Source organism: Natator depressus, chromosome 2, assembly GCF_965152275.1.
Source record: "Natator depressus isolate rNatDep1 chromosome 2, rNatDep2.hap1, whole genome shotgun sequence".
NCBI classification, from domain to species: domain Eukaryota; kingdom Metazoa; phylum Chordata; order Testudines; family Cheloniidae; genus Natator; species Natator depressus.
In genome coordinates this window covers 259,092,187-259,110,580 of record NC_134235.1, presented here as the reverse complement: position 1 = coordinate 259,110,580, position 18,394 = coordinate 259,092,187, and the positions used below count along the sequence as shown (strand labels likewise).

The window sequence follows — 18,394 nt, the reverse complement described above, 5'->3', positions numbered from 1 at the left end:
GGGGTGCGCGGCAGAACGGCACTCCGCCGTTTTCTTTCTTCAACGGCAGTTCGGCATGCCTGCGGCACGCCTGCAACAGGTCTTCCCCTCTCCTTTCTTCAGTAGCACCATGGGGGTGAGCGATCCAAAAACTTTGGAGACCACTGGTCTAGGGGGCAGGGCCTTCTTCTCCCCAGGTTACTAATCTAACAGCTGCATTTTGGACAGTGCCTTTACACGTGTTGCAGCAGCATCTAGGAGCTGCAGCCGTGGGCCACAGTGGGCTGCTGGACAGAGTTAGGAAATGTGTGTGTAAGTGGATGAAGTTTTGAGGGCTGGTATCACTTCACTGGTAAAGTTACGCCCACGGCATCCTTCATCCCTTTACAAGTTTTAGGTACAGCCACCCTGTGGCAGACACCTTGGGGCAGCCAACCCATGCACGGCCCCCCCCCCCCAAAACAGCCCCACGCGAGGGAATTCTGGCTTCAGACCACTGCAAGAGTATGCGAGGGGATTTGAAAATCCCATTGCGCTGAGCGAAGGCAGCCCTGGTTTAACATCTTAGCGAGCTGGTGGTCCCCGCACATCAGCCAGCGGGTCAGTAACCACTCTGGGGCAGTACCCCCAGCCCCCTGCTTTATCGTCCCCCGGAGCGGAACAGTTTCACTTATGCCCGGCAGGTAAGCCGGCTCCTTTGCCATCACCCTGGGGCCCTGGCAGGCTGCCCTGCTCTCCAAATCTCCCAGACCACCACTCAGGATGTAATCACAAGAGTGAGTTTGTGTGTGTGGTTTTTGGAGGGGGGTGTGTGTGTGGGGGGGGGGAGGTGGCGGTGGTGAGAAAACCTGGATTAGTGCTGGAAATGACCCACCTTGATTATCATGCGCATTATAAAGAGAGGTTTCAAAGAGGGATGGGCTATTACCAGCAGGAGAGTGAGTTTGTATGTGTGTCTGTGGGGGGGGCAGGGGGAAGGGTGAGAAAACCTGGATTTGTGCTGGAAATGGCCCTCCCTTGATGATCACTTTAGATAAGCTGTTACGAGCAGGACAGTGGGGTGGGAGGAAGTTTTGTTTCATGGTCTCTGTGTGTATATAATGTCTTCTGCAGTTTCCACAATATGCTATGCATCCGATGAAGTGAGCTGTAGCTCACGAAAGCTCATGCTCAAATAAACTGGTTAGTCTCTAAGGTGCCACAAGTACTCCTTTTCTTTTTTCTTTTTGCGAATACAGACTAACACGGCTGTTACTCTGAAAAGAGTTACATCCTATTTCCAGGCCTGCCCTTCCCTGAGCTGGGAGCACTCCTCCTCCCTGCCCGGCAGGCAGCCACGGGCCTCAGTCACTTGTCCTCCCCCGCAACATTTCCAGCTGGGTCAGATCCCCTCCCCAATCTACCAGCTCCAAACAGTGGTTCTTAAAGGGGCCACACCCCAGGCACCCACAGCCCTTAAAGGGGCAGACTGCCCTGTTCCAGTCTTGAGATACCGCTCCCCAAAGGAAGGGTCAAACACTACAGACAAGCATGCCCCTCACTCGTCCACCCACGGCACTCTGATGAGCAGAACGAAGGGGCGGGGGTTAGTTCATTTTAATTAGCAGAGCAAAGGCACCCCCGGTATGTTATCGCGGCCGCACCTGGACCCTCATTTAGGGGGTCAAGACTAGGCTGCAGCCCCCTGGGCTCGCTGCGGGGATTCTAGCTGGTGCTCCATCACACAAAGCCCCTCCCAGCTCAAGGGCACTCTGAGGGGGAGAGCCAGGCAGGCACTCGGGAGGGCGTGTAGCACGTTTCTCGGTAAGTCTGGGCGGGCAGGGGAGAGGCGATGCCATGCCAACTGTGACGAAGTGGGACTGTTCTTAATGTTTCCTCTGAATAGTGTGGGGGTGCCTCTGTTTCCCCTATGCAGTTCTTAAGTATCTAGGTGGTGGGGTAAGGGTGTATGATCGTTGCAGAGCCCTAGAGGGCAGGTGTGTGCAGGGGTCTGGACACAGAGAATGGCCGACACCCTGTTTCCTGGCAACTGATGGCCTGGCCCTTCCCCCCTGCAAGGTGAGAGCTAAAGGGTTGGAGAACAAAGGAATCAGGTGACCTCCTGGCCGGGGGAAAGGAACAAAGCCCAGGGGAGGAGGGGCTGGAGGGAGTTTCAGTTTGGGGCTGGCTGGGACATGGAGCGAAGTGCAGACGTGGTTGTCTAGCTCACTGCCCCCCAAAATGGACCCAGATGAGGGGTCCTGTTCTCTGCACCAACAAGCTCTGGTTTAGACCATGTTCCTGTCGTCTAATAAACCTTCTGTTTTACTGGCTGGCTGAGAGTCACGTCTGACTGCGGAGTTGGGGTGCAGGACCCTCTGGCTTCCCCAGGAGCCCCACCTGAGCGGACTCGCTGTGGGAAGCGCACGGAGGGGCAGAGGATGCTGAATGCTCCGAGGTCAGACCCAGGAAGGTGGAAGCTGTGTGAGCTTTGTGTCCTGAAGACAGGCTGCTCACAGAAAGGAGACTGCCCCAGAGTCCTGACTGGCTTCATGGGGAGCAGTTCCAGAGCATCGCCCGGGGACTCCGTGACACCAACGCGCAGACATGAGTGTCCAAATCAGTTACCCGTAGCGCTTATGGCGAGGACAGCAAAGACCGCGATCCGTTACCCATGTGTTTAGTTAACTGCTACTGTATTTATAGGGGAATGACATGGTCCATGGGTCTGTCCTGGGGACATTAGCATCTCTCCACCAATATTTGTATCGCAACCTCAGAGAGCTAGTCCCAGGCAAACGCTGCCGACCCAGGGTGGTTAGCTCCCTGTCCTTCAGCTGGCTGTAGAGTAGGACCATTGCTATCCTCATGCAAGCAGCTGCCCTGGTACAGTTTAGCAAGCCAGAGGGATCCACCCAAGGCTCATTGTAATGGGAACAGTTACCAGGAGCGGGATAAAGGGTGACCACAGTTTAGGTTGATGGTTTCCAGGATGGATGAAGATTGATGATTTATCAAGACAAGCAGATTTTATTTCAGTTTAAACCCCATTTTTCTTTTTAAAAGTAAACCTCTATGTTTTTAAAACTTGACACTCAGTACCGTTCTGAATGGGATGAAACCTTGCTATGGGCTGAGTTACATCCTCACGGCGATTAAATTAATGTAAACATACAGTTAAGCCCCCATCTAAGACAGAGGGCTATGTGAACTGGGCCAGGAACTTTTGCTGAGGATTGTTTTGGGTAGGGATTTGAGTGAGGAAAGATAGAACGCAGAGGACAGAAGAGAAACAAAACAGCCTGAAGGGGCAGCTGAAAGCCAGGTGTCTGACCCTGGAAGAAACCTGCAGAGAGGTTTCTGAGCGAGGGGTGTAGGCTACTTGTGGTGCTGTGAGCAAAAGCAACGGTTTTCCTGCTATTTGATTCCCCTCCATATTCAGAGACATGGGAGTTTGTACATTCCTTGTAAATAAAGAAGGTTGCAAAGAAATACCCAACTATCACCAATTTCTCTTCCTAACTAGAACATCTCCAGGGCCCCCAAACTTTGCCTAGCCACTTGGGTAAAAGGAGGGCAACAATCTAAAATATTCAAGCGGTACACACTTGCCACTGAAGTTAAGGAAAGTCAAGCCACTGAACAGGTGGAAGTCACTAGCTAAACAGATGGACCCCAAGTTTGCTGAAGGTCTAAAGCAGCTTTGGACAGCAGTAGCCTCTTCTGTGGGTGCTGATAGAATATTTCCTCCATTTCAATTTATTCATCTAGTTCAATTAAATGTTTGAACTCTGAATGAACTAAAAACCAATTGGGACTTAAAGCAGGAAAGCTTGTTTTCCTCTTCTAATCTTGGAATAAAAACAAGGTGTAAAGATGAGATCTATTAGAGCTAAAACCTTCTTGGACATATGACCAGAAACAACCTGTTCAATTCACTAGCTACAGATATTTCCTTTAATTATCAGTTTTAAATGCAAAATATTTGGATAAACTCTATTGTTATGTACCCAACACATTTAAGATAGCATTTTAAAACATATTAATACTTATTAAAACATATTAATGTTTATTTTAATTCCAGTTGCCATCCAAACACAACTTGAGACAAGTCCCTAGTAAAAATCTAGTAAATAGGAAAAGTCATTTGCCATTTTCTAAACATCATAAATGTAAAAATTAAGAACCTGGACAAACAAATTAAGCTACATAACCGCTTAAATGTGTACACATTTCCAGCATGTCCTCCTGTTTAGTAAGTCATAGTACCAAATTTAGTGTAAAAGCTATATTTAATTCCAAATCCACATGTCATCAACCAACGAGAATCAACATCTCTTTAGGAAAATAAAGTACAGATGCAAAACCAGATTAACTGCATGATTTAAATCAAGGTTTCCTACTTGCTGATTGAAGCCAGCAATTTGAAGTCAATCCGCCTGAGGGCTTCGGACTTGCAATGTTTGATGAGGTGTCAACACTGTAACGAGTTGGCGAGTGTCTCAGCGCTGCCCGCGGCTGGATGGAATCAGCCCTGATCAGTTGCGTGTCATGGGCCTTCCACCAATAGCAGGTATCCTTTAGCTCAAGTGGCAGGGACCGGGGCTTTCGGAACAGGAGGATTCTAGACCCACTACCCCCATGAAGTTCCCAGTGGCCATCACGCGCTGGCCAGTGATTTCAGACTTCAGTGGCACGTGACATTTAAGAGACGCCATTTTAGCTGCCCATCTGTTTCACTCCAATGGCCGAGCCCCTCCCCTGTGGGAGCAGGATCTGCCCGTTCACCTGCCGCTGTGACACCACCTGACCGAGAATTTGGCTCACAGGCCTGACACCGGGTCACTCAGACCATCGGGCCTGGAACGACAGCGCTGGCGTATACCCCTTCCGACTGCCCCTCCCCCCCCGCCCCGAGCGGGAGCGCGAGGCTGGGATCTGGACCCCTTCAGTGGGGCAGGAACCAAAGCGCTCCCGGGACAGACACTTCTCTTCCCATTAGGATCGTGGAGGTCACCAGAGGCGCCAGCCACCGCCTCCTTGCAATAGGCACCGTAGGGACGCAAGGATACGACAGCATGTCCCAGAGAGCTTACCGTCACCTTTGTTCTTCTCCTGCCCCGCTGGCGTGCCCCCGCCTAGCCTGCTCCAGCCCTTGGCACCGAGACGGGATGCAGAGGTACCAGCCTGAGCTGGCACCTAAGGAGCAAACTCAGGGGCCCAGGTTAGAAACCAAGCAGGAGAGCTCCAGTCTGTTTTGTGTCCCCCTGTCTGGCGATACAGGGCGGGCTGGCGTGTATGGTCCAGAGCTTCTTCCCGGGCTGAGGAGCCCACCACAGGAACTGGGGAGGGGGGTTGTGAGGAAGGGTGCCATATCAGGTCCCGCTAGGCCATCTCATGAGGCCAGGAGGAGACTGGGCCAGGCAGCCTTTTCTCTGGTGCCTGGTCTGGTGCCACATTCCTCAAGGGGCTTCCACCTGCTTCCTTGGGAGCTTGATTGTCAGTCTGGCAGACACCACTGCTGAGACCTTAATACCCCATCACTGTCACACTGCTTGGACAATCGCTCACCTCCTCAGCCTGTATAGACTACAAGAGCTTAGCACTGTACTATCACCACGATGCTGGTTAGTTGTTTCCCTACAGGCCTTTACACGGCGCTTGATGCCCTGGTCCCATAACACTGTTCGGTCCAGCTAAGCCAGACTTGAGTCTGTTAGTCTTTCCATGTCCCGGACGGTGCTAGAGTCTCCTGGACAGGGGCACCTACTTAAAACCACTTCTAAGCCAGGCCTGCTTTGCTCCCGTTTTGCCAGGAGCGCAGAGCAAGTCCTCGGCCTCGCTGATATTTGTGGTATAAACGCCAGAAGTGGAAGAAGTGAATCCGTGATGGTCCCTCACATGCCAAGGAGGACAGTGCAGATGAGCTTTTAAAGCGTGCAGAGAGAGGATGCAGCACCAACCTAGGAGAGAGGGGGCAGCCGGCTTACGGGATGAGGACATGCAGTGGACTCTGTGGCCAGAGATCAGATGCGTTAAAAGGTGAATCAACTCCACAGAGACATGAAGTCAGGATAGTGATTGTGACCTGGACAGGTGTTTTACCAGCAAGCATATTCCACACCGTCACATTAGGGGGAGGGGGGCTAAAACAGGTCAGGGGGAGAATTAATGGACTCGCGCGGTTATGGGCACTTGGCTTTTAGTCTCATCCACCAGAACCGCCAGGACCCCAGGCACCAGGAAACACGCTCCCTTAGCATTCTTATAATTAACTGTACTCTCCTGGCTGCTTCCCTAGTGTTTTGTCACAAGGCCCGTTCCTAGAAAGCTACTAGGGACAGAAAGGAACTTCTGGAGGAGACCAATTCCTCAGTATCGTTATCAGAGTGGTGGCAGGAAAGACCGAGGGACAGGAAGCACAGATTACTTGAGCATCATCAGAAACCCACAGGGCAAAAAAGAGTCAGCAGCAGACAACTCAGGGATTCATCTTTGCCCCTAAAACTAGCTTCCTGGTTTTCAGCATGAGTGGCCTTCCCGGAGAAGCAGAACGTCAGAGAGCTGAGGCCTACATAAACTCAAGGTAGCATGGACTCGAGAGGAAGGTCCACTGTGGAGTTTGGGCACTGGGACTCAGGAGATCTGGGTTCAAGTCCCAGCTCTGCTACAGAACTTCCTGGGTGGCCTTGAGCCAGGTCACTTAGGGCCCGATGTTGCAACATGCTCTGGCTCTGACCCAACCAAGCACGTGAGACTCCCATTGACTAGTCGAAGGCTCAAGAGACATGCATGGGCTGCAGTCCAGTGCTGGATCAGGCTCAGCGTGCTCAGCCCTCTGCAGGATTAAGTCCTTGATCTCAGTGTCTCAGTCTCCCCCATCTATAAAATGGGGGTTATAATCCTCCCTTTGCTTACCTTGGCTAGTCAGACTAAGTTCCTTTGGGGCAGGGATTGTCTCACTGTGTTTGTACAGCGGCCAGAACAAGGGGGAACCCAATCTCAGTTCAGACATTAGGTGGAAGTACTGTAATACAAACGTGTGGTTAGATAACACTGCATTTCAACAGTCATAGCTGTTAAGGCCATCAGGGACCATTACGATCATCTAGTCTGACCTGCTGTCTAACCCAGGCCAGAGGATTTCACCCAGCCTTTCCGGCAGCATGCCCATCTCTTGAGGTTGAGCTAGAGCCAGTTTTTAAGAAAGGAAGCCAGCCTCGACTGAAAGGCTTAAGTGACAGGGAATCCACCAGAGCTCTCGGCAAGTTGCTCCAGTGGTTAATTACCCTCCCTCTGACTGGAGCAAGGCGGACTTTAGGGAGCTGGAGAAGCACTCTCTCAATGGACTGAGAATGCTCTGCCTTCAGAGAAGCAGCACCAAGGACAGTCAGCATCCATGTGTCTCTCATCTAAAGAAGCAGGTGGAGTGCGTCTCTGAAGCAGGAAGCTAGAAAGAGCTGCCACCGCGTTGCTCAGAAGAAGGGGACAACCCTCGTGTTTACAGCACAGACAGCTTAAACCACGATTTGAGGACTTCAGTAGCTCAGACATAGGTGAGAGGTTTATCGCAGGAATGGGTGGGTGAGATTCTGTGGCCTCCGTTGTGCAGGAGGTCGGACTAGATGATCACAATGGTCCCTTCTGACCTTAAAGTCTACGAGCTTCGTGCGTGCGCAGACGCAGGTTACACCTCCGTATGTGCCCCACCATGAGCAGACGGGCGACACGTCAACCGTGACGGCAGCCAGGCAGAAAAGTCACGGTGGTTTCCGCATGCCAAAAACTCAACAAGCCCCGAAGAATCCACAGCCAGCTCGCGTCAGTACATGGTAGGAGTCACCATGCTCCCAGGCACTACGAACAATCATCTCTTCCCTAAAAAACAAATGGGCTGCGAGTGTGAATGGTGGAAGGAGGAGGAGTTTATTGCGAAGGCGCTGAGCTAGGACCTGGGAGTTTGGGTTCTATTCCAAGCTTTGCCCGGCTCACCTACACAGACACAGGCCAACTCGTTTCACCTCTGGGCCTCATTTTCCAGTCTCAGGCTCGTATGGCAGGCTCCCTTTCTTTTGTCCACAGCTGTGGTATTTGTATCGTAGGAGCTCCCAGCAGCCCTTGTCATGGACCAGAAGCCCATCGTGCCAGGTGCTGTACAGACACTTGCCAGACCTTCCCTATTGTCCTACACACAGTACGCTGGTATGGTTAGAGCAGTGACTTGAGTGGTCAGACAAGGTCTAAGGAACAGACCTGAAGAGTATGCAACGTGTAAATACAGCACCTAACGTGAGGCCCCAGTTCGGTTTGGATCTCTACTGCAATACAAATAATAACAACCAGGTAAGAGAGAAACAAAAGTCCATAAAGTCTACTATGGGCTTCATTACACGATGATGCCATTTACACGTGCAGCATGTCCTCACCAGTAGTAAAGAAAACCCTTAGGTAGATAAAAGGCACAAAACATTGTTCCGTTTCCTGATTAATGGGTCACCTTTAACTCTTCGGATGTGGCAGCCCCGTTCCACTCCCCGGCCACACACGCCCAAAACCTCTGCTAATTCCTGCCATTCTCTCCTAGTCAAATCTTTGTATTCATATGCCGCTTGCTTTGCCAATGACCTAGTAACCTGGACAGCCGAACACCGATTTTATGAACAACAGTCTTACGAATGACTCATCATATGAACCATTTTTCTGCCACCCAATGGGACTTCAATCCTTCAGCCAACTTTCAAGCGGCTGTACTGGTTTGAAAACACTGAGCAGTTTGGCAGCAAAGACTAATCAGACACGATACGTTTGTAACTATTTGCTCTGTACTCTGTCACTGAGCAATAAGCTAACTTGTGCACTGCACCCACTGCAATTCTGAGGTGTTCAATTTCCTGTTATTAGCACCTCAATCCCCGATTAGTTCCTAAAATAGGGACCCTACCGTAGTCCTAGTGCACAATAAAATGGGGAAGCAGTTCTCTTATTGATCAAATATCAAGTAGTAGCTGTCACTATTCAGAGGGGGCATAATTGAGACAAGCAAAGTGTGCAAAATCCTCATTGGATTTTTATGCTATATTTTCATGCCAAACCTGTTCATTCAGAGTCTGTCTGTAGCCGTTATGATGCAATTCCTTTACATTGTGAAGGTGTTTTTTGTTTTTTTTAAGAACTACACCTGAGAAAGAAGTTTTAAACTCTTTGGTTCGGTACTTGACAAGTCCTTCTTGGAAGGATACGAGTCCTGCACATCCAGTGATGTGGAGTATGATATATGCCGAGAAAGATCTGCAGCCTACATTCATCATAGGCTGCTAATCTGCAAGTTTCATAACCACTGCACAGTCAGACACCGAATATCAGACCTAATTGGGACTGGGGCCAGATCAGAAAACCGAAAATCTGGAGCCCCCAGCCGCCTGACAGCTGACACCAGGTGGCTGGTGATTCGGTAAATACAGAGAGCCAGATAATGGAGGCTCGGTTAAACAGGGTTCTACTGTACTTACATCCTGACCTAGAGGGGAGTTTGAGGGCTGAATGGGCCTGGAGAATGGTCTCTGTTAAGGGTGACAAGAGGCCAATTAGTGCCAGTTGTGAGATTTTTTCCTGGGATGTGGACAACTGTCCACTGGGGAGTAACCCAAGACTAAATGTACTTTGATTAGTTCATTATTCAAACTAGGTGTTCATCACGGACTGAAAAGACACAGCATTTTGGGCAAGACGCTGGCGGATGAAGCTGCAATTATCAGACATTAAACAGGTCTGGAAAAGAACGCAAGCGGTACCAAAGTAAATGAATCTGTTCAAATAGACTTATGGAGTGATCAAAACAAAGCAAGTCAGGCAACACTAAATAGCATTTCGTCAGATGAGAGACGGTGGTGATGGCTTACAAAAGCCAACGTAGTTTGCGGAGTTAGAGAGCAGCTGCACATATGAACCAATTACAAGAGAGGAACTTTAGCTGGGGATTGGTCCTGCTTTGAGCAGGGGGTTGGACTAGATGACCTCCTGAGGTCCCTTCCAACCCTGATATTCTATGATTCTAACTTGGCAAAACACACCCGCCTTGCTGGACATGTACAGTATTTGTCTAACCGCGCTTACTGCACAAGACGAAACTCATTTGCTGTGAGCATCAGCTGACAAGCCACTAAACTAAGGACTGGATTCTCATTTATGTCTCGTCTACGCTACACAGCTGTACTGTTTTACCAGGTGGCATACCTCTCCATTATACAGGTACAGTTTATTCCCATATGGGAAGGGGAATAAGCTATAGTGGTAGAAGGTACCTTTATACCTGTATAATGCCTGCACTCTGAGGATGTAGCAGTAAAAAAAAAAAATTCACACCTTGATCCAAAAGAGTTATACCTGTGCAAAAAGAACCATTTAGACCAGGACTTGCACCAAGACCCCTTTACACTAGTCTGGCAGCACGAGGGGACCTTTAAATAGGACGAAATGTAATTCACATGTACTAAGTCCTTTGTACACGGTTTGCTTTAGTTGCTACCATAATCTCTGGTAGCCTTGCAGGGACCCCACTGCACTAGGCAGAGCGCATTCAGTGCTAGGCATGGCGCATTCGGCACTGTTCATGCAAACCGGAGCCTCTGGAGTGCTTCCTTTTTCAGCACCAGCCACAGCAGCAATCCAGTCCCTCACAACACAGGACACGAGATCCAGTGTTGTTTGAAGGAGCCTCGGCATATTTGCATGACACACCCTTCGTCCCAGATGCTTGCATCCCTCTTCACCTGGAGGGTCATGGGAAGGCCTCAGGTAACAGAAACCTGAGCTCCAGCCCAGGGGCTGGTGAGGAGATCCCAGGAAACAGCACAAGAATCTGCATCACCTCTCCACTCCCCTGGAGCAAGAAGAGCTGTATCTCAACTCCCACCTGCTGACGTCACTAGACAGGTCCTCCAGAGACCTGGACTTAAAGCCTTCAACTAAGAGAGGAAAGCAAGGACCGGGGGCTTTTTTTCATACATGAAGTGGGGTTGCTGAGGGCGGGGGAAGGGAACTTCATCCGCAGGCCTAAGGAAGCACCGAAGCATACACACTGTGGTTTTGAGCCACAATTCACCTTGACGGTTTGCCGACGGGACTGCTGCTGCTGCTGCACCTGCAGCCATATGTTTCTGTACGCGTGGGCAAGGGAAAGGTTACCAAGTAAGGGTTCTTTGAAGCAAGGATCCCTTCCAAAGAGCGAGCACAGGACACCTGCACCCAACCCAGGAAGCTCTCCAGCTTACCGAGCCCAGCAATGACAGCAAGGCTGGGAACACCTGCAGCAAGCTGGACAGAGCTTACAGGTAGGTTTAGGCACAAACACACGACAGCACATCCGTGTAGACGCTCACTAGAGCCACGGGAAGGCTTCTCCCATCACTGCAGTTAATCCACCTCCCTGAGAGGGGGCAACTTGGAAGAAGTCCTCCATGGATGGTGCTACCTCCACCAGGGGTTAGGTCAGGACAGCTACGTCTTGGGGATTTTTCACAGCCCTGAGAGATGTAGCTATGCCAATGTCCATCCCCAGGATGGACCAGTCCTGAGGCCACTAAGGCTGGTCTCCGCTGGCTCCTAATTGACATCACACAGCTGCACCTCCATTAACAGAAGAGGGACAAGCCAGCGACTCCAGCCAGTAGGAGCAGCTACAGAAGCTGCCGAAGCAGGCACTGCTGCACTAGGAGAAGGGGTGAGAAGGGGTAAGAAGGGGCCTAGCCAGGGCCACACCTCTCAGACCCAGGACTGTTTTGGGGAGCCCAACTCCCCCTCCACCTCCTGATCCTCCTCCCCCCAAACCATACAGCCTTAAGGAAAAAACTGCAGGAAGGCCCAGCCGGAAGGAACATCTGCAGAAGCAGCCAGAGAAGGGACCTTCAGAGAACTTTCTACAGCTTTGACTGGACTCACTTTGCCCTGTGCTGATTACCTGTTTGTACCGTCTCAGCTTCAATCCAGACCTTGCCTCTTAGCCCCTTCTCCTCTGCCCTGTCATCCTCACCCCTTTCCCATTTAGTGGATTTCTCCCCCTTTCCCCTAACTAAACCCACCCAAAGAAATCTCAGAACTAGGATGACATTTGTCACTCGGCTGGTGTCTTCTACCCCTTCCCCCACTCTGTGTCTGGAGCCCCGATCTGGGGTGATTCTTCAGCACCGCTGTGATAAACATGATTATTACCACTACTGACAGACAAGCCACTCAAATTTTAACCACTGCCACACTCAGGCCATGTCTACGCTACAAAATGACGCCGACCCAACGTACGTTGGCACACAGCCACCGCGGTTATTAAATCGCTGGTGCGCGTGCACGCTCAGCTCCTTGTGCCGGCGGGGCGTATCCCCGCCAGGAGCGCTTGTTCTGCCCGCGTGGGGCATTGCAGGACAGCTCCTGAAAGCCGAGAACAGCTGACACAAGCAACGCGGTGTCTACGCAGACACTGGGCCGACCCAACTACATCGAGCGGGACTCTCCGGCACTCGGGGAAGCAGTTTTGCTAAATCGGCACAGAAAGGCACTTATGCCGGCGGGAGCCTAAGATGGCGAAGACACTTCCACGGCTAAGTTGATGCAGGGCAGCTTATGTTGACCTGACCGTGCAGCGTAGGCCTAAGGCTGCTCAGAGCTGGACGAGGCAACGCGGTCAGACTGCCAGGCACCGCTAGCTCAGTGTCCACCTTCGCCTTTCCACATGCTACCGCCGGGGAGCTGCACTAGTGCACAGACGGAAAATGCCCGTGCAGACGAGACCTAGATGGAGGGGAGGGTGGGTGGGAAATGGGAGCCATGATAAAATAGAAACACGCTCCAAAGACAGTCAGAGGAGAGGGCTCGGCTGCAGATGCTGTCACCCCCTGAGCCCGCTCCAGCTGCCCGACATCCTCAGACACTGTGCACACCAAGGCTTGTCTGTGCCTGCCTGTCCACTGTATTACTGTCAGAGCTGCATAGTTCCCTTGGTGGGTAGGGAAAAGGAACAAAGCCAGCCCAGCCCTGTAGTGTCAACAGCAGCAAGGAAACTCCTTTAAAGAGGCAAGATCTGGTTACCAAGTTCTAAACAAACCCGGAGCAGATGGACCTGGCTGATCGGACACTTGATTGGTCCACGTTAACAGAAGGTACATGCATGCAGTCATTTAATAAGAGCTGCCAGTGGCTGCAACGGGCCGTGACAAGAAACAGCGGAGTCCTGCCAAGAGCCACGGAGAGACCTGCAGCTCCAGAATGGTTTCCTCTTTCAAAAGGAGACTGTATAGCCCCATGCACCTCCCAGCTTTCAGCAACTCCCTAAGCTCAGACTAGCCAGGAGCCACAAGGGCATGCTAGGGTACCAGTCAATGCCTCCTTCTAGTCCATCACCAGAGTCTAGCAGCCCCACAAAAACAAACTTTGGATGTCCTCCTCTCACCATCAGCCTCCAGGCCAACTGGTGTGTGGAGATGGCCACATGCCTAGTTCTAAATGGAAAAGGAAGCTTAGTTCAAATTCTCCACGGTTCTTCAAAACGGGCAGGCCTCAGCCCAGTTCCAGGGCGCTTATAGGGCAAGCTGTTATACAAAGCCAGAGCCTTCCTCACCTAGAGTAAAGGCAGAGCTGTGGTGAAGACACTGGACTGGGACTTAAGATCTGGATTCAATTCCTGGCTGTACCGCGGACTCTGACATTGTGACCCCCTCCCCATGCCTCACTTTCTCATCTACAAGATGAGGCTAATCCTTTCTGCTGGGAGTGGGTGGCAGAGGATGGATCATTTGGTGATTGCCTATTCTGTTCATTCCCTCTGGGGCACCTGGCATTGGCCGCTGTCGGAAGACAGGATACTGGGCTAGATGGACCTTTGGGCTAACCTAATATGGCTGTTCTTATGTTCTCTATTTAGATGGAGATGCACTGTCTTTCTGTGCAGCGCCTCGCACCATGGAGACTCTGATCTCAATGCCTCTAGGCACTACTGTAATATTAATCATGTCACTACAGAACGTCGGAAGTTGGGGTTTTGTCAGGTGGTCAGCGGGCTGGAAGAAGCTCACATCCTCCCCAAAGGCCACTTACTTCTAGTCCCATTTCACTACGCTGCAGTGATGTGTTTAATTAATGGCATGATACAACATAAGTGATCATTTTTCACTCCCCAATACTTAATGTACTTAACAGAGAAAGCTCAGAGTGAAGATGATTAATAAGAACACCGAAGATCCATCATCTGCTCGATAAGGCTTTAGTATAATCTGTTTAGAACTCACACAGCTCATGAACAAAGGCATTTTTACAAGCTGAGAAGCCAACAGCAATGTTAATTATTCTTTAACAGGAAAGAGTCAATTTACTGTGGGTTAGTACACACACATAGCATCTTCGCTGATCTCCATCATCACGTTGATTTTGTCTCCCTCGCCTCCTAACCAGCCCCCTCGGTTTTATTTTAATTTTTCTGACACAATGAAGGACAATGTAAGAGAAACGGACTGCGCAGTATTTGATATTCAGCCCAAATCGGATGATCAAAGCTAGCAAGCCATGCATTCCATTGGGATGTTAAAGAGAGATAACGCTATCTCTGCATGCTTCTTGTCTCTGCCTTTCAAAGGCAGTTGCCAGAAGACAGGGCCTGCTGTTGCACTGACTGGCCTACATTCCCAGCATTAGGTTCAGACCGGAGTCCTAGCCAAAAATAGCAGCCCCCAGAGATTTTGTAGAGGGATTTTTCACAGGGCACCGTGGCTGGAGTACATCTTCACAAGCAGAGGACTCCTGGTGGGGAAAGCAATGCTCCCAAGAACAGCAGTTGGTGTTTTCACGTAACAAACATCGTAGGAACATGGGAAGGCGTCAGACACAGGTGTACAGACATTCCTAGAGACTTTAATTGCAAGTATTCGTATACATAAATAGCAGGTCATGCCGTAAAATATGAAGGCTGTGTGTATAGAAATCCAGTATTAACATAACCAATGGCATAGCCTCCTGCAGGCCCTTGAAGAGTTGTATTTGCACATTAGTGACACCTCCACTGCAAACAGAAATAGCATTTTAAATTCAGTTTCCAGCTCTCCCTGTTATCCAGCACGGGGTCTCAGATGCCCGCAGGAAGAGCTGTTAATGCCTATTAACACATTGCAGGGTAATGGTGACATATCCCAGTTAAGCAGAGCTCCCACCATCATGGGATATCAGTGCTTATCACCTAGAAGATGCCATTGCAACAATCTAGATTGATACTCCTCCTCGGAGGTTCATCAAGATCCAACATAATCAATACATCTCCCGCAGTAAGGCATAGGTACCATACATCCCCCTGTCCCCAGACATCCATGCCTTTACTTATCCACTTCTCTCTCTGTTCACCTCCCTCCTCTCTTCCTCCATCAGGTACCTAGATAACTCTGAACAGCAACCACACACAGAGTCAATTCTGTGATTCATAACTACCTGGTCTCTTGAGATAGCATCCACCCCCCTTTGCTTACAAAGAACATTGTGCGCATCCTTCCAGAATGTTAAGGGTGGTTTTTTGCTTGGAAGTGACTCTTGTCCACTGAATGCATCCGATGAAGTGAGCTGTAGCTCACGAAAGCTTATGCTCAAATAAATTTGTTAGTCTCTAAGGTGCCACAAGTCCTCCTTTTCTTCTTGTCACAGGGAATCTCTACACGTTTTAATTTCTTAAAGGTTGTTGGTTTGGGGTGGGAGGTTTTGGTTTTTTTAAGAAAAACTGAAGTCAACTGTAATATCCCTCCCCCTGACATTCTGCTGCATGCACACATCCCCCTCTTTTGGTTCTCAGGGAGGAGTCCAAGCCTGCAGACTTAACAGCGGTCAATTGACCTTCTCCCTCCAAGAGTGAAAGATTGCTCCAGTTCGAGTGCAAGATGCAACACAGCAGGAAGAGACAGAACAATCCTCACAATGGGAAAGGCAGATACAGAATGAAGGCTTCAATCTCACTGTAACCTGTTCAGATGGGTGCAGGTAAACCACCAATCTTAGCTCTGGTTCATCAAGTTCTCGGGTTTGGAGGGTGGTAACTTTCCCCAAAGAATCAAGCTCGTGCACTACAGTTACCGCTTTGCAATCCATGGACTCAGGATTAAATTCGACCTTTAGAAAAATCAATTTTGGAACTGGGAACGTTTAGCTGTTACTGCTCTCATCTCCCCAGCTGGCTCAATCTTTTTATTCCATACAAGCCTGCGCCTTTAGAAAAGAAAAGGCCAAGGCCATATATGCTTTCGCGTTACAAATGATTTCTTCAGGTGAAGAAGTGACAGTTTGCTATCCCGTGTTCCCCCATGACACTGAACTGACTTTATCAGCAGGCTAAATGCGGAGAGAACTTCCTTGCCTGAACAGAGGAGGAATTCCCCCCAGCGGATGCCATGTTTAGGGCACTAAAACAAAGCTCTGCTGTAGGGGGCCGGGTTCGCTTGTAGGAGCAGAATGAAATAAGGCACACGTGAGATGTAATCATCAATGCCAGCTAGTACCCAAAACAAGAGAGTTCTGGGAAGACTCGGCCATTAAACAAGCCTATAACCCACATGCATCTTGTTGACATGAACATACAATGCCTGTCACCTCTTTACGAAACAGTGCTCTATAGGCAGAGACCAAAATTAATCTTAAAGAGACAGTTTAAGTGTCTCCTAGTCCAAAGGTCATTTAAAAGGACAGCATCAGCTCAAATCTGGGCAACATTTATGTTTTGTGGAAAAGAATCTTCACAAAACAAGAGAGCAACAAAAACATTTCATCTTTTAAAAAAAAATTTTCTAAAAAGGAACCAGCTTAGCAAATACACATTCCTGCAGAGCACTTGCAGCTCAAACATCATCAAAGCACAACCAGGATGCATGGTGCCTTGCAGACAAAAAGTCGAAGGGAAGCACCAGCAAAAAGCCTCACTGACGGGAAGCAGTGAAACGGACTAGCCACGTTTTAATGTCTAGCCTGGCTGAAGTGCAAAAAGCAAACAGAAGTAAATAGTGAATTTAAGATCTTTTAAAGAAAGTGCCCTTTTAATTTTTACTTCCAACATACACGCTCAAACTCTGCATTTATCATCCCCCAGAAGCAAGCCTCCTGCTTTGGAAAAAAAAAAAAAAAGTTTTACTCTCTTGTCAAAAGCACCATGACTGGAACTGAAGAGAGGTTAGGCCATTTCCCTCCCCCGTTTTCCTGCGCATCCGGCAGCGCTGTGTGCTCACCCAGTTTCCCTCGTGTTTGCGGAGAGTCGTTCACACACACCAATCGGCAGGGCGAGGCAGGTGGAGCAGCGAGCGGCGTTAACCGTGTCAGTTTAGAAGGGAGGCACGTCGCCCCGGATTCCTTTTAAATCGATTTCCCTTTTTTTTTTTTAAGCCCCAGGGGACTCTCCTTCCTGCTCCACCTGCAAAGACCTCCCCCCTGCGAGGCTTTGCCGACGCCTTCACCTCCCAGGCACTGGGCCTGAGCGCGGCTAAACTTCCCCGCGCGGCTGCATTCCCGGGAGCCCGTCTCTCCTCTGCCCCCGCCGGGGAACAGTCGCCAGGGCCTGCGGCGCCGGGGCCGGGAGCCCAGCGGCAGCCGAGGCGAAAGAATCACCCCCAGCCAACAGGAGCGCCCGGGCAGCGAGCGAGCGAGCGGCTCCCACGGTCCCCGGGGCCGCCGGCTGCGGCTCGGGGGGGCTCCCCGCGGGTAGCAAAGCACCGGCACCAAAGTGTGGCCAACCGGGGGGGGGGGAGAAAAAAAAAACTTCCGCCTCCAGGGGCAGGGGGGCGGATTCTCCCCGCGGCCGGGGGGCGAGCTCAGGGCAGGAGGATGCACCGGCGGCGGCTGCTCCCACCCCATCCCGGGCGGGCAGGGCGAGCTGGGGGAAGGGGTGCGCCCCGGAGAGGGGGGGGCGGCTAACAGGTGCACCCTGGGCAGGTGCCCCCCGGGACAAAGCGGCGCGGGAGGGGGGGGGTTGGCCGGCGCCCCTCCCCGGGCAGTGGGGGTGGGAGGCTGGCAGGCGCCCCCCGACCCACACTCACCTTGGCGAAGTAGAGCATCCACAGCTCGTAGAGCCGCTCCTTGGAAGCCATGCCGCCGCCGCCGGCTCCCTCCTTATCCCCGCCGGCCGCCGCCGCTGGCTGAGCCCGGCCCCCAGCCCGAGCGCCCGGCGGGCATGGCCCCGGGCAGCGCAACTTTCCGCGCCCCGCTCCGCCTCCTCCTGCTCCGCCCCGCTACTCCTCCGCCATGGCTGCTGCGGGGGGGCCGCGCGGCTCGCCCGGCGGCCGGGCTCGGCCCCTCCTCCGCCGGCGCCTGATTAGAGAGCAGCCCGGGGCCGGAGCGCGGGGAGCCGCCCCCAGGTGCGCCCTGGCCCCGCACCCAGCCTGCGCGCGGCGCGGCGCTGCCCGGGGACGCGGAGCGGGGCACGCCCCGCCCGGCC

The 18,394-nt window shown here is 51.4% G+C and overlaps 1 protein-coding gene across 1 annotated transcript in view; it reads right to left on the bottom strand.

The window, feature by feature from the left end:
• NBEAL2 (neurobeachin like 2) overlaps positions 1-18,062 on the bottom strand; it is a 168,536-nt gene extending 150,474 nt beyond the window's left edge. Inside the window, 1 exon segment of the mRNA XM_074946450.1 lies at positions 17,997-18,062. Within this exon segment, the coding sequence (XP_074802551.1) occupies positions 17,997-18,047 (51 nt within the window). The 5' untranslated portion in view covers positions 18,048-18,062.
• Positions 18,063-18,394: the final 332 nt, after the last annotated feature.